Below are 17,221 nucleotides of genomic sequence, written 5' to 3' on the forward strand. Positions count from 1 at the left end.
ACAGGCCACAATCAACAGCCTGATCAACTCAATGTGAAGGAGATGTGTTGCGCTGCATGAGACAAATAGTGGTCACACCAGATACTGACTGTTTTTTTTATCCCCGCCCCTACCTTTTTTTCAAAGGTATCTTTGACCAACATATGCATATCTGCATTCCCAGTTATGTGAAATCCATAGATCAGGGCCTAATGAATTTCTTTTAATTGACCGATTTCCTTACATGAACTGTAACTAAGAAAAAACCTTTCAAATTGTTGCATGTTGCATTTATATATTTTGTTCAGTATAGTTTGGTTCAGTCGTTTGGATCGTCATTGATTTACACAAAAAAAATATGCAGTGTAATTTTCTGATTTTGTGCAACTCATTCTTGCTTTCGTGTTTGTATTCAACAGCCTATTTCGCTTGATTGCGTCGTTGACAGTCACTCACTGGGAATGTTTGCTGTCATTTCTGCTATTTCTGAGATCCAAACATTGTCCCAAATAAAAGGGGATTTCAACATCAAAACAAATAGATCACAACACAGCTGTTTAATGATCACAAAGCACCAGAGGCTTGAAACACAAATCGCTCCCCCTGTAAGCCTAAACCCACCTCGACAGCAAAGCGCACCAGCCACAATGACTTATTCATATGGAATAAAAGAAGATCCCAGTCTGCGAACGTTTGCCAAAACTCCACATTAAAGGAACGCTTCCGCTTCCCTTCCGGAGAGGAAAACAGGGCCGTAATTGGTCTATTTTTGGGTCATCATGTGTCATGCTCTTCCTAACAAATTAGATTAGTCGTTTTGGCAGCAGGGTCCCCTGTTCTTTATCTCTTCTCAGTTACAGGCGCTGACTGCAGTGGGGTTGCCTTTGATTACTCTTGATGATCCTCCTTTCACGTGTCACTTCCTGCGTATTAAAAGGAGCGAATCACAGCATCGAATCAAATCAAATTGTATTAGTCATATGCGCAGAATACAGCAGGTGTAGACCTTACAGTGAAATGCTTACTTACGAGTCCCTAACCAACAATGCAGTTAAAAAAAATATGATTTTTTTTATTTTATTTCACCTTTATTTAACCAGGTAGGCTAGTTGAGAACAAGTTCTCATTTGCAACTGCGACCTGGCCAAGATAAAGCATAGCAGTGTGAACAGACAACACAGAGTTACACATGGAGTAAACAATAAACAAGTCAATAACATGGTAGAAAAAAAAGAGAATCTATATACAATGTGTGCAAAAGGCATGAGGTAGGCAATAAATCGAATAATTACAATTTAGCAGATTAACACTGGAGTGATAAATCATCAGATGATCATGTGCAAGAAGAGATACTGGTGTGCAAAAGAGCAGAAAAGTAAATAAATAAAAATATAAGAATAAGAAATCAAAAGTAAGAAGTAATTAAAGAGCAGCAGTAAAATAACAATAGTGAGACTATATACAGGGGGGTACCGGTACAGAGTCAATGTGTGGGGGCACCGGTTAGTTGAAGTAATATGTACATGTAGGTAGAGTAAAGTGACTATGCATAGATGATAACAACAGAGAGTAGCAGCGGTGTAAAAGGGGGGGGGGGGGGACAATGCAAATAGTCTGGGTAGCCATTTGATTAGATGTTCAGGAGTCTTATGGCTTGGTGGTAGGCATATGTTGTGAATGACTATATTATGACTGTATCCCTGCTTTCTTTTCATTTTTAAAGAGAGTTTACAGTACATTTTTAGAGAGTTTTGCATGTTTTGAGTTGTGACCAATGAATTCCCCTTTAAAATACCCTTGCCATGAGTCTACCTCAGAGGGGCCTTCTTATCTTATCGTGCATGCACCATCCTGCTGGGGCCATGTCTCCTTTCCCAAGGAGAGACTTACAGGGGAAGCTGGGTATGGTATGAGGGCATGAGAGCACAACTTGGGCCCCTTCTTTCCTACACATTGACTTAAAAGAGGATAGAGGGGATACTGTGGAAGCACCATTCAGACCTCTACTACCTTTCTCCACAAAACATCCATATTGTTGTATACTGTATATCGCAGTACTTAAAATATAGAATACTTACATAATACAAAAAAATACTTATATTAATATTGTCAACATTTATTTTAAGCATTGGCCCTAGGCTGTAATTAAAGCAACCAAGGACTTTTGTCTGTATTGTGTGTCAGGCCAGACAATGTGTGAGGATTACTGATTGGCGCCGGCAGGGGGAAAGTAGCACAGCTCACTAACGGAGCCTGCGGCATCTACAGCAGCATCTACAATGTCACCCTACGACACAAATACTACAGTGTCTACAACGTCACCCTACCATAGGACACACTACAGCGTCTACTCTACAAAGTCACCCTAGGACACACACCACTGATCAGAGAACAGTGTGACCGCTGCATCGGGCCGTTTAGGAGGCAATAAAACAGCTCCGGGGACAGTGACTGTGGATAATAATGGGAGATAAGCCTCCAATGACGAGCAGAGGTTATAATTGACTATCAATCATCAAGTAATTTAGGGTCAGACTTTAGAGTAGGGGTGGAGACGCGGTAAACGACTCCTTGGTGGTTGGCGAAGGAACAAGCGGTTGGAAGTTGTCATGCACGGCAATCTCTGAATTCCAATATGGTAGACGGAATATAAAAGGCCTACTGGAGCGGGTAGATGTCCATTGGGTTAGCTTTACAGCAGTGGATGACTGCCAGCACGTGAGAGTCCTGTATTCTATTGTGAGGTTCAGAGGCCTCATCCACACACTATCACTACTATTAGTCATAGTATTAGTAGTAAGGAAGAAAAAGAACAACACAAATGTTAACAGGGCCACTCTTAGAACCCTCTTTAGAACCCCCACAGTCCTCCAGTGTGAGTCACTCAGGAAATGACTGGAGTGTATCTGCCACTGGCCAGTCGTCTGATACGGAGGCCCTGAGGAGACAAACAGAACAGAGCCTGTGAGGCTGAGGGAGGCTGCACTGAATGACTGAACTGTTTATATTGGGCTCTGGCCATCCAGACAGCGCATCTGGAAAAGAGCATGAAGGAGTATAAGAGAGAGAAAGACTAAAAGAGAGAGAGACACTGGCTGCCAAGTAGGACTCTAGCTGCTGTTGCCTGCTCTCTGTGTTGTTCTGTGAATGGAGAACAGCAGGATAACAGCAAACATGAAAAAAGTGGAGCTGGGATCACTTTATCACAGGGAATACGTGGGTGGTTGAGGTCAGTCAGACATCCTCTTTTTCTCTGGACTTTTTTATATAAAACTTTTTGCAGATTGTACGCCTCCACATAACAGTTTTTTTTCTTCACTTCTCTAGAACTGAGATGATGATGAAGTTTACAGAGGTAGACATTTTAACTGTTACTAGCAGCATCTTTATGAGGAAGTGTTGTGAAATGCAGATTTTCTATTGGTGGAGCTAAGGTCCAGGGTGCAGACCTATTGGTTGCTATGTGATTTAGTATGGTACAATTGGGCAGTTAGTGTGGCATTTAAATGCAGCTGCCGCAGTGAGGTCGACAGTAATCTGTTGATAATCTTTATGCTGCCTATAAGATATTAAAAACAAACATTTGACCACAGATTTCAAGAAAACCCCCCATTTAATCCAACTGATACCATTTTCAGATATCAGAATAGGCATACAAGATATAAATATGACATGGATTACATATGTTGGGGAAATAACGAAAAATAGTAACCCCCTCTAGCTACAGTAATACCCCTCAATTATCCTTCAAAACACATTAACAATTTGATAAAAATTACAATATTTTGATATAGTCCCATTGGTGCATTCGACCCACCTGAACCCATGTCACATCCAGCTGTGACCCAGCTTCATAGAGCTGAATATTGGGGTAGCCAGATGTTGAGGAGATCGGAAAATGCAGTCATGCAAAATAACATAGGATACAGGAAATGATATGAAGCTTCCTGTTTGAAGAGATGCAGCTGGATGGAACTCAGATGTTCTGTATGAAGTTCAGTAACGCTGGGTTCATATCTACTGTATGTATCTGTGATTTGAAAAGGAAAAGATTGATCCATCACTAATCTATAACAACCATTTGGTTTCCTTCCTGGGACAATAAGATAGGAGAGTGGAAGAGACAAAGTTGCTCAAAAAGGCCTGATACTCCAAGAAATAAGATCAATACTTTTCTTGATGATCCAACATGGTGGTTCTGTTGCTGTAAACACAAGGGTTTAACGTGCCACTGTTCTCATTATGGCTCTTTGAACATTCTCAGGCATACAGGGCTCAAGTGCTTCTCCCTTTCTTGAGAAATTGAATGCGGATGCTGATTTTAAATAGTGAAGATTGTATTTTATCTAGAGGAAGGACAATAATCACCGTCTTCTCATTATTTACAGCCACCTGTACAGTTTGTCAAGTCTTCAGATAAGTGAAGTATCATATTTACTGAATATTTCTCCCTGCGTGTTGAATAAATCCTAGAATTACAAGGGAACGATATCTTTGAAAGTGGAAATTGGGACAACTAGTGGAAAAAATGTACAGCCTCTGGAAAACAAATATAATCATTCCATCCAGGTGCAGATGTTGGTAATAGCCATTTTCTCCATATTCACCCTTGGAGACAACTCTAAAGTATAACCATTTCATTTATGGACATCTAACACCAGTGCGTCTAGCTAATACACATGGTGTTGTCTACCACCTCATTCTACAGTAATATCATGCTATAACTTATCTATCCATCAGACAGTTTGCTCTGCTAAAGCTACTCAGAGAACACCATGATGTTAGTGAACTTGGCCATCGTCTATATATTTGGAGTATTACTTTGACACACATATGGAGATCCTCATTGATGTCTGTGGGACTGTGGGATCTCATTCACATAATGTATTTCCGTAGCTAGTGACCCCTCAGAGGGAGGGCTTGTTTCATAGTGTTTGTGTATTCCAGCCAGAGAGATGTGAAGTGACAGAGGTGAAAGGAGATTAAATGTGTGTGTGAAGGGACCCATGCCTCAGAGCCACCGTAAATCTCTGTCTACACCCCGAGGCGCTCTTGACTCTCTCTCTGTGTGTGTGTGTGTGTGTGTGTGTGTGTGTGTGTGTGTGTGTGTGTGTGTGTGTGTGTGTGTGTGTGTGTGTGTGTGTGTGTGTGTGTGTGTGTGTGTGTGTGTGTGTGTGTGTGTGTGTGTGTGTGTGTGTGTGTGTGTGTGTGTGTTTCCCCCCTAGGACAGCGTCTTGATGCAGCTTGATATCTAGCCGCTACTGTCCTTGTGAAAAGGTCTCGTTATCAATGCTCTCTTGGACATCAGCAGGCCCATTCTTGAGCCTGTCAGGCTGACCTAGTCCAGAGAGCCTGAGTAGACCGACCTGCCTTGGAGGCCATTCACATTTAATTTCACGCTTCCCACCATGAAAAACATTAGTCATTCTTTCTTCTCTCCTCTCACAAATCCCCACACAATGTAGTGGAGAGGTTTGAAAGGTCAATAGAATAGGTTAGGATCCTCCGTATTGTATCAGCAGAACAGATACAGGCTACACACAGTGATTCACTGTACATCCCATTCACTACTGGAGATTGTCCCACTGTCATGAAGACTAGGCTGATCCCAGATCTGTATGTGCTTTAGCCAACTCCTCTGATTATCATCGGCTGGGTTTTTCTGGATCAAAAGGGGGTTTAGGTGGTGGGTGTGGCATGGGGCGTGGCAGGGGCGTGGCAGAGTGCGTGGCAATGAGCGCGGTCGGCCTTATGGCGCGGCTACATTTTAGAGGCCCCCATCTTGGCGCTATAGATCTTTTTTTGCATTTTTAAGTCCATTTCCTGCAATTCTACACCTTTTACCATGGAGCTGAGAGAAATCGTTGCAGTTTGAAGGCACATTTCCTGCAATTCTATGCATTTTGCTATGGCTAATCCTGTGTTCTATTGCTCAAACATAAAAACTAAATGAATACTGCTAAATTCATTGTTTTGGGAATTTTCAATTCTCCTGCCTAGACTGCCTAGATTTTATTTTGATGATTGTTAGTTCTCATATATTATATTATTTAAATATATATGGGTCCATTATCTTTTCAACATAATTGATATCTGGTTTTAATCGTTTAAGTTAATCACTTAAATATTTTTTCCGTCCCGAAAAATGTTTTTCTTACAGTGTTTGGACTTCAATGGATTACAATGTCAGAAATATCCCTGATTGGTATGCCGTATATGTAGTCAGGGGACTTTGTTAAATCAGATCAAGGATCAGGCTTCTCATCTCACCATTGACGTGGGGAAAGTCTTGGTAACACTTTATTTGGATAGTCCCAAGGAGATGGTTTGTAAATGTTCAGTAGATGTTCAATAACTGTCAACATCATGTCAACTAACTATCCACTAACCCTAACTCTTACCCTAACCTTAACCCTTATTCTAACCCTAACTCTTACCCTAACCTTAACCCTTATTCTAAACCTAACCTTAACCTTAGTAAGTGTTTGCTTATCAACATATAGCGTGTTGATAGTATGACCATCTGTAGACCATCTATATGGGACTATCTAAATAAAGTGGGACCAAAGTCTCAATGTAGTAGTGATGTACGTATCCTGTATTTGTGAAGAGAGGGATGGTTTTTCTAATCTCTGTCATGTTTGTATCCTGTTTATTGGTGTCTCTCCATTCAGCCCACATCCCCAGTTGGATGTAGGGAGTGACAGACAGCAGCTCCAGTTGGATGTAGGGAGGTGACAGCCAGCAGCTCCAGTTGGATGTAGGGAGGTGACAGACAGCAGCTCCAGTTGGATGTAGGGAGGTGACAGACAGCAGCTCCAGTTGGATGTAGGGAGGTGACAGCCAGCAGCTCCAGTTGGATGTAGGGAGGTGACAGCCAGCAGCTCCAGTTGGATGTAGGGAGGTGACAGCCAGCAGCTCCAGTTGGGTGTAGGGAGGTGACAGACAGCAGCTCCAGTTGGGTGTAGGGAGGTGTTGGACAGCAGCTCCAATAGGAAGTAGGGAGGTGCCAGCCAGCAGCTCCAGTTGGATGTAGGGAGGTGACAGCCAGCAACTCCAGTTGGATGTAGGAAGGTGACAGACAGCAGCTCCAGTTGGATGTAGGGAGGTGACAGCCAGCAGCTCCAGTTGGATGTAGGGAGGTGACAGCCAGCAGCTCCAATAGGAAGTATGAAGGTGACAGACAGCAGCTCCAGTTGGATGTAGGGAGGTGACAGCCAGCAGCTACAGTTGGATGTAGGAAGGTGACAGCCAGCAGCTACAGTTGGATGTAGGGAGGTGACAGACAGCAGCTCCAATAGGATGTAGGGAGGTGACAGCCAGCAGCTCCAGTTGGATGTAGGGAGGTGACAGCCAGCAGCTACAGTTGGATGTAGGGAGGTGACATCCAGCTGCTCCAGTTGGATGTAGGGAAGTGACAGCCAGCAGCTACAGTTGGATGTAGGGAGATGACAGCCAGCAGCTCCAGTTGGATGTAGGGAGGTGACAGCCAGCAGCTCCAGTTGGATGTAGGGAGGTGACAGCCAGCAGCTACAGTTGGATGTAGGAAGGTGACAGCCAGCAGCTACAGTTGGATGTAGGGAGGTGACAGACAGCAGCTCCAATAGGATGTAGGGAGGTGACAGCCAGCAGCTACAGTTGGATGTAGGGAGGTGACAGCCAGCTGCTCCAGTTGGATGTAGGGAGGTGACAGCCAGCAGCTACAGTTGGATGTAGGGAGGTGACAGACAGCAGCTCCAATAGGATGTAGGGAGGTGACAGCCAGCAGCTCCAGTTGGATGTAGGGAGGTGACAGCCAGCAGCTCCAATATGATGTAGGGAGGTGACAGCCAGCAGCTCCAGTTGGATGTAGGGAGGTGATAGACAGCAGCTCCAATAGGATGTAGGGAGGTGACAGCCAGCAGCTCCAGTTGGATGTAGGGAGGTGACAGACAGCAGCTCCAGTTGGATGTAGGGAGGTGACAGACAGCAGCTCCAATAGGATGTAGGGAGGTGACAGCCAGCAGCTACAGTTGGATGTAGGGAGGTGACAGACAGCAGCTCCAATAGGATGTAGGGAGGTGACAGCCAGCAGCTACAGTTGGATGTAGGGAGGTGACAGCCAGCAGCTCCAGTTGGATGTAGGGAGGTGACAGCCAGCAGCTACAGTTGGATGTAGGGAGGTGACAGCCAGCAGCTACAGTTGGATGTAGGGAGGTGACAGACAGCAGCTCCAGCCCATGACCCTTAATCTACTAACTGTCCCCATCCCTCCAGAGCTCATCTCCCCCATTTGTTTAAGCATGGAGAGGGCTTGCAGCAGCCGGTAATCCTCTCCATCTACACACAAACACACACACACACACACAAATGCACACGCACATCAAAGCACATACACACACGATTAACTGCTATCTCATCCTGGTCCATGGGAGTGGGAAACCGTGAGATACTGTACACACAGCTGGGCCCTCCACCACCAACCTACTCTGGCTGAGTACTATATACATGGTAACTGCAGCATTCACTTTGCTCTGAATACTCCTAAACACTCACTATATATACAGTACACTCATAAAGCCACACACACACACACACACACACACACACGCGCGCAGGTCATGCAGAGGGTCCCTGTTCGTCATATGGCTGGCCCCGCTGGGTACTGACTATGAGGTGTTATGCTGTGACAAACCAACACAATATATATATATATATATAAATATAAATACTGGTCTCCATCAGGGGAAGAGTAAGACTACTACTACTGCAACACCACGGCAACAGCAGACCCTGCTGATCCCTCTCCTCACAACTAAATAACACATTCATTTTACATGATGAGGCTGTATTTTACAGCAGAGAAAAAGCAGTGAGTGCAGATCTACCATGGCACAGAACACAAGGACAGAGAGAGAGAGAGAGAGACAGATGGAGAGAGGGAGAGAGCGAGAGACAGACAGAGCGAGAGACAGACAGAGCGAGAGACAGAGAGAGCATGGTCTACTCTACTGACATGCTGGTCCAGAATAAGAATTACTGTACACATCCTCTTATAGAGCAAAGGAGAGGAGAGGAGAGAAGAGAAGAGAAGAGAAGAGAAGAGAAGAGAAGAGAAGAGGAGAGGAGAGGAGAGGAGAGGAGAGGAGAGGAGAGGAGAGGAGAGGAGAGGAGAGGAGAGAAGAGAAGAGAAGAGAAGAGAAGAGAAGAGAAGAGAAGAGAAGAGAAGAGAAGAGAAGAGAATATGTAGTGCAGCACTATACTGTTGATTCAGTGTCCTGCCATCACAAATGCACAAAGTACATTTCTTTCCAGTAAGCTGCAAGCTCAAAAACCAACAGTGCATATCAAACCTGATGTGAAGACAAGACAGTGGTCAAGAGGATAAAAGCATTTTCAGGAAGATACACACCTCACTCTAGCCAACACCAATCTATCCCTAGAAAAGTAACACCATGGTCAAAAGAATAAAATGCCATGCTGAGGATAAATAGTCTCCATCCATTTGAAGGACGCATTTGGCCTGAGGAAACCAGAGGTTATAAGATCCTGTGTGTTTGTAGACAGAGGGGGACTGGATGTCCTGGCATGCTGGCTGGCTGTAGTGACTGAGGGTGGATACACCTTTTTCCTGCATCTTCAGCAGCTTTTACAATCTATGATCCCTTACATAACTGTTCCAGCCGTGCCTTTTCCTCCGCTCCACTCTGGTCGGCCTTCTCTTCCCTTCCCCAAAAGCCAACATGTAACACATGCAGGCATGAATGCACGCATAGACAGAACCTTGAACTTGAGGGCCGACAAAGCCCAGACTGGAGAGGGGGCTGTTCTTTCCCGCAAATATTCTTTTCAACATATGACCCAGGACTCCTGGGAGCTCTAGCACACTGAGAGAGAGGAGGAAAATAGAGCTCAATTTGCCTCACGCTTCCAAAATCCCCCTCCCCCCCTCCCTCCCACACACACACACACACACAGCCCCCCCCCCCCCCCCCCTCTACCCACGCTCACACACCCCAAACCTCCGTATTGTTGGCCTGGTCTAGGTCTGTTTTTAATCTATTCAACTATTCTTCATGTGGAACACTTTACTACATTTACATTTACATTTAAGTCATTTAGCAGACGCTCTTATCCAGAGCGACTTACAACGCAGCCCCGTATATCAGCCAGCCAGGGACGGAACATGGACTGGAGAGGAATCATGGCTGTTATTGAGAACCTATGCGTGCTTCTCTCCAATACTAGGACCCTTCTGCTGGGACACAACAGTTCACCAATTCCTGCCACACACACCACACTCACTTATAAACATTTCTTAGACCCATTTTTTAAGATTGATAAAACAGTGCTGAGGTCCAAGAGGATTTCCCCAGTCTCTCCTAACACAACAGAACACAGAGCGCATTTACATCTACCCTCTACCCTTCAACTTCATGTGGGCCCGTCTGTCAATAATCCCAAAACTCCAACTTAACTAACTCCAACTTACTGTAACTTAAGTTCAACTCAAGCAGGGGGTATAGGGGAGTATCAAAGACATATAAGGGTAGCACGCGCTCCACCATTCAAAATGTGGACTTGACATCATTCAGTCTCTCTTAAAAAATAGATCATATCTCAATAACATTAACCTGGGTGAATAAAGGTTAAATGCAATAGAAACATCTGCTTGTTTGGACCTATATTAGGGTGTGTGTGATAGGAACAGTGTGTTTTAAATTATAAGATGGTGACTTATTGACTTGAAACCCCTCTGGCCACACACAGACACACACTCTCTCAACCCATCCACCGTACAGTATCAACTCCCCCCTCTGCTGTATCTGTTTGTATGATCAGATATTGAGCCAAACAAGGTCTCTGTTATATAGCCAGCAGGACATCAGGGTGGTGACAACCACCCAGCAGTCACAACACAGAGCCCAACCTGACAGAGGTGACTCACACTGGGCTGAATCACACAGGGAGGCCTGGGTGGAGAACCAGACAACCCACCAATCAATGTATAAGATATATATTTAGACTGGCATAAAGTATATTTAGACTGGAAAGAAAATGACTGTTAAACTACGATAGAAGGAGAGAGGACGTAGTATTGACCAGTCTGGCTGACTAGTGGTGGCCCTTCAGGGTTAGATTGAGAAGTGACTGGTTGGGGAAGCAGTGGATGTTGATGCTTTCTATAAGCACGACCACAGTCAGCAGCCAGCAGACAGAGAGATGGAGAGACGTGGAACACATAGGCTCTATTACCAATAAAATGTAGTCTTCATATTCTTTTTGGCTGCTACTTTTTCCATGTAATGCAGTTGTGGTAGTCTAAATCCAGACTGGCCTGCTGGGATCTAGTTCTGCAGGACTGCAGTAGTAAACTAGAGCTGCTTCCAGCTCTGCATGTGCTTTAGTGCCCTCACTATTGTTGTCATGCCATACATTCAACGTCTATACCACGTTGGTTCCACGTCATTTCATTAAAATGTGGTGGAAACCATGTTGATTTAACCAGTGTGTGCCCAGTGGGTTGGGACTATAAGGTTCTATATGCAATGATTTTGAGATAATTGGCCTTAAAGTTCTGAACGCTCATTGATTTGACTGGTGTCAGGAATTTTTATCTTAACAACGTGAATTGGAGTATTTACTTTACTATATAAGTAGAGAACATTGAACAGAAAAAGGCTACGTCAACAACTCAATTTTGACAAATATGTAGAGAGAACCTTCTAGTCCCAAGCTCTTGACCCACTGATCAGGTCAGTGGAGCCCTGGGAGGGCCAGTCAGTTTGGCAGGCCGCTGTGCTGTGGCATACTTTGAAGGACTCCAGTCCACCTGAATAAATGGTGGATCGGCACAATGTGAGCTCTGTGCTGCAACAGAGCAAAGAGACGTCTTCTAGCTGGACCAGCTAAGCGTGAGTTGCTCTAAATTGTGGAGAGCTCATATAGTCATTGAACCGTGACCCATCAACTTTTCAGCTGCACTTCTCTTAGCTACTTCACAGAGGGTGGGCCTTTGGTAAACACGGAGGTCCAGAGACGCCCCATCTCTTCCAAAGACCAAACGTAAACAAACAACCTCCTTAACATTCTCTGTCTGAAGACATTTTTCCGTCCACAGAAGCAAGCACACGAGAAGGTCTGGGACCGTTGCTTCCTCTAATTCTATCCTGAATGTGGGTTGGTCAGAGTAGAGGGCATAGCAGGCCTTCAGGTCAAATAAATACTGTGGCTGAGTGTAGTAGGTGCTTAATGTCCAATTCTTCATTAGTGCAGATGAAGGACAGGAGACAAGGAGACAAGCAGAGGAAGCCATATCAGACTATTGAGATACGCCTCTGAGGTGGTATGTGTATCGCCTCGGCTGGCCTGGAGCGTGCATGGCATAACCTCGCGGCTGCACAGGCACACAAGCGTAGCCAATGAAATCGGTCGGTTTTCGCACTGAGTAAACAGAGCAGTTTGTGGCCAAACATACACACACAGACACACAGTCCGTCGGTAGACATGCTGTGAACGTAACTAAAGGGATAAAAACACTGATTCATTCCATATGGTCTCTCACTCTACCAGTCAGTGCCGCACACGCACACACACACACACTCTATTTTGTGCCACAGTTGAAGCTAGTAGAAATGACACTGCTAATAAAAACACTGTTCATTTAATCTGTTTAAATGTTCCGTTCAGAATTGGTCATTAGAGTCTTCTGCTTCATGTCAATTGAGTGGATTAAACAAAGCACCAGTGAGGCACCAATCAGAGCAGCTGCCTGTGGAGAAGCATTGTATTGTGGAGTGTCATGCATGTCAGACGGATTCAATCACCTTCGTTTCTGCTGCTGCCCAGAGTTTTTTAATGCCTGTGTGTGTGTGTGTGTGTGTGTGTGTGTGTGTGTGTGTGTGTGTGTGTGTGTGTGTGTGTGTGTGTGTGTGTGTGTGTGTGTGTGTGTGTGTGTGTGTGTGTGTGTGTGTGTGTGTGTGTGTGTGTGTGTGTGTGTGTGTGGAGAGGAGTGCTCTGCTCTCTCCTATAAGGCCTCAGTGGTGGGGATGAACACTGGTGGAGAGGAGTACAGCACATCACTACTACCACCCACAGTTAGCTAATCATCACACAACAGATAGGAGTTTTATTGAACGGAAATCCAGTAATAGACTGAATAATTGATTAAGGAGGAATATGTACTCATCCCTGCACTGATCTGGCCTCCCTCCTTACCTCTCTGGCCTGTCTCCAACCTTCCCTCCTCTTCCTCCCTCTCTTTCTTTCTCTCACTCTCTGACTCCCTCCCTCTCTCTGTCTACCACTTGATCTCTATTTGTTCTCTCTATTATCCTTTGGCCCTCTCTCATTCTCCTGCTCCCTCCATCCCTCTCTCTCTGGCAGCTCTCCATCTGGCCTGGCATGCTATGTGTGTGTGTGTGTGTGTGTGTGTGTGTGTGTGTGTGTGTGTGTGTGTGTGTGTGTGTGTGTGTGTGTGTGTGTGTGTGTGTGTGTGTGTGTGTGTGTGTGTGTGTGTGTGTGTGTGTGTGTGTGTGTGTGTGTGTGTGTGTGTGTGTGTACGTGTGTGTGTACGTGTGTGTACATGTGTTAATCACACTGGCCCAGCAGGACTCCTGTCGACCGCCCCACGCCCGGCGTGTCACAGACAGTATCCCACAGAGCAGAGCCAGGAACCGTCTCTCACCCACTCTGCCCTGCTCTGCTACCCAGCCTAATCACCTCCTCCCTGGGCTGTCTCTCCTCAGTGACCCTGGTAAGCTCTGGTTCTGTTCGGGCATACAGTGTATATACTGTAGATGTTGGGTGAGGAGATCACTGATGATTGGTGATGATGATGTCCTTCATGTGTCCTAAATCAAGCCAAGCATGCTAGACAATAAGCGCGGTGCAGAACTGGCATATGTGGCACTGTGTGTATTCTTCCAGGAGATATTAATACGTTATTCCAGATGAGTGAAAACAGCATGGCCTATATTACACACACAGATCCCATCCAACACACACACACACACACACACACACACACACACACACACACACACACACACACACACACACACACACACACACACACACACACACACACATCCCCTCCAACACATACACACACATCCCCTCCAACAAACACACACACACACACACACACACACACACACACACACACACACACACACACACACACACACACACACACACACACACACACACACACACACACACACACACACACACACACATCCCCTCCAACACATGCACACACATCCCCTCCAACACACATACACACACATCCCCTCCACCACTCACACACACAGAGATCCCCTCCATCACACACACACACACACACACACACACACACACACACACACACACACACACACACACACACACACACACACACACACACACACACACACACACACACACACACACACACACACACACATACACACACATCCCCTCCAACACACACACACACACACACACACACACACACACACACACACACACACACACACACACACACACACACACACACACACACACACACACACACATCCCCTCCAACACATACACACACATCCCCTCCAACACACATACACACACATCCCCTCCACCACTCACACACACAGAGATCCCCTCCATCACACACACACACACACACACACACACACACACATACACATACACACACATCCCCTCCAACACACACACACACACACACACACATCCCCTCCAACACATACACACACATCCCCTCCAACAAACACACACACACACACACACACACACACACACACACACACACACACACACACACACACACACACACACACACACACACACACACACACACACACACACACACACACACACACACACACACACACATCCATTCTCTCTCTCTCTCTCTCTCTCTCTCTCTCTCTCTCTCTCTCTCTCTCTCTCTCTCTCTCTCTCTCTGTTAGGGAAGACTGCCGTGAGGGAGAGGGGGAACAGGGATAGGATGGAACGGAGGGGGGGGGTCGATTTTCCTCTCTCGGCTGTCTAACTGTCAATTATCTCTGGTTGGCATCACAGGACCATACAATATGTCTGTCTGTGATGTCTGTCTGTGGTGTGTGTCTGTCAGTGCTGCTGCTGACGTCTCCCACCCACCACTGGAGGGGAAGCACTTTGATAGCAGCACAAGGAGGGCTCTGTACCCTCTTCCCTCGTTCCACTCTGCCACAGTGAATAACATACATCACATAGCTCTGGACTAAACAGTAAAGGGGCCTAGCAACAGCTGTAGATCAGTGTTTTCTCAAAAGGTGGGTCGGGACTGTAGTTGGGATTAGGGCCAGGAGTTTTTCCAGGACTTTTCTGTCTCAAATAGAGATATCCAAATACTGAGCCGATTGTGCTTATGTCCACACACTCACACACACACACACACACACAAAGCATCTAGTCGTGGAACTGAGCCAAAGAGAGCACTCTTCAATTCGTCATAACTTTATATATCACTGAGCAATGCTTGAATTAGCCTTCCCTACATATGGAATGACCTGTTGAGCTTGCCTGGAATGAGTGTGTAACTGACCTGGTGACTTAAAGTCTTAATAATAAGCCAAGGGAGTATGCGTTCTGCATTCAGCCTCGTGACAGTGATGTATTCATACAGGCATCATGCCTATCCGCTGGAGTGTGACAGTCCTGTTTGTTCTTATTTACGCAGAATATAGGTCAATCCATATCCCTCCATCCTGCATTAGCACGCTACACATCCACTGTGTGTGATGACTGATGGTTCTGTTTCAGATGACTTCTCATGGAACCATGAAACATGCTCATTACTGGGTCGCTGTACCATACACGAGTGAGGGTGAACGTGTCAATGTAGAGGGATAAAGGTTCACATTCTAAATGCCTTCTATTTATTTTCGTATTCTTTCTTCTTTTATTATTTTCTAACGTCATCCTTAAATCTATTGTTACATATAACAGACAGATTATAGTATTATTATTATTATTATTATGTAAAATATCACAATACCAAATACGGTGTTAACCTGATTGTTGTCATTAAACCGGCCTTGGGTCCTGCTGTAGCCTACCCAAAATGATCCTAGTGTACACAACCACACATCGACACATGAAAGATAAACATGCGTGTGAATGGGATGTAACGTTACCTTGATTGTCTTCGTCCATGGCTGAAGGGGAAAATGCAAAGGTCCAAAAAACCAAGTAAGATCGCTGAAACTTGTTGTATGAATATGGGGTAAATTATTGAAATGCGCGTTTTAATTTGTAGGGTGCATTTGCAGACAGGTTGACCACAGAAGCCGCGTCTTGTTATGGGGAATATTATTTTCTTGCCATCAATGCTGGAATCACGAGGCAATCCGCTTGGATATCGTCATCAGTGTAGCCTATTTCAGATGGAACTGAATCGGCGACGTCTTTTTTCTACAGTGATCGGTTGCATATTATCCGGCAGATACACCTTCACTCCACTAGCATCGGGAGAGTAGGCTATCCCATCCGAGCTCCACGACTCCGCTTCTCCACTAGACAGACAGGCAGCTTTCACTGTACGTCATCATTATCTGTCCCGCCCTGTGGAGCAACGACTACAAACCTGCCCTCATGTGACTGTACTGTACAAAGGCTGTACTGTATTGTAATCTGTGAGGGAATTATTCAATCATATCCCCAGATCAGTGACGAGGTAAAGCATGTATAATATAGGCCTACATATTAAATCATATCTCCAGATCAGTGACGAGGTCAAGCATGTATAATATAGGCCTACATATTAAATCATATCCCCAGATCAGTGACGAGGTAAAGCATGTATAATATAGGCCTACATATTAAATCATATCCCCAGATCAGTGACGAGGTAAAGCATGTATAATATAGGCCTACATATTAAATCATATCCCCAGATCAGTGACGAGGTAAAGCATGTATAATATAGTCCTACATATTAAATCATATCCCCAGATCAGTGACGAGGTCAAGCATGTATAATATAGGCCTACATATTAAATCATGTCTCAATGTTGCTGTCCTACGGTCACTGCATCTGGTTTCTTTCATTGACAAAGAAAATATACTCATTGTGTGTGTGTGTGTGTGTGTGTGTGTGTGTGTGTGTGTGTGTGTGTGTGTGTGTGCGTGCGTGCGTGCGTGCGTGCGTGCGTGCGTGCGTGCGTGTGTGTGCTGACGATTTTAGAAACTAGACTATTATATCATATTATCCTCTCCAATG

At 45.2% G+C, this 17,221-nt stretch overlaps 1 protein-coding gene across 1 annotated transcript in view; it reads right to left on the reverse strand.

Moving 5' to 3' along the window:
- Window positions 1-16,528, reverse strand: part of LOC139573247 (cytohesin-3-like) — a 43,042-nt gene extending 26,514 nt beyond the window's left edge. The window contains exon 1 of the mRNA XM_071396497.1: window positions 16,137-16,528. Within this exon, the coding sequence (XP_071252598.1) occupies window positions 16,137-16,155 (19 nt within the window). The 5' untranslated portion in view covers window positions 16,156-16,528. The remainder of the gene's footprint in view (window positions 1-16,136) is intronic.
- Window positions 16,529-17,221: the final 693 nt, after the last annotated feature.

This window comes from Salvelinus alpinus, chromosome 1 (assembly GCF_045679555.1).
Source record: "Salvelinus alpinus chromosome 1, SLU_Salpinus.1, whole genome shotgun sequence".
Taxonomy (NCBI): domain Eukaryota; kingdom Metazoa; phylum Chordata; class Actinopteri; order Salmoniformes; family Salmonidae; genus Salvelinus; species Salvelinus alpinus.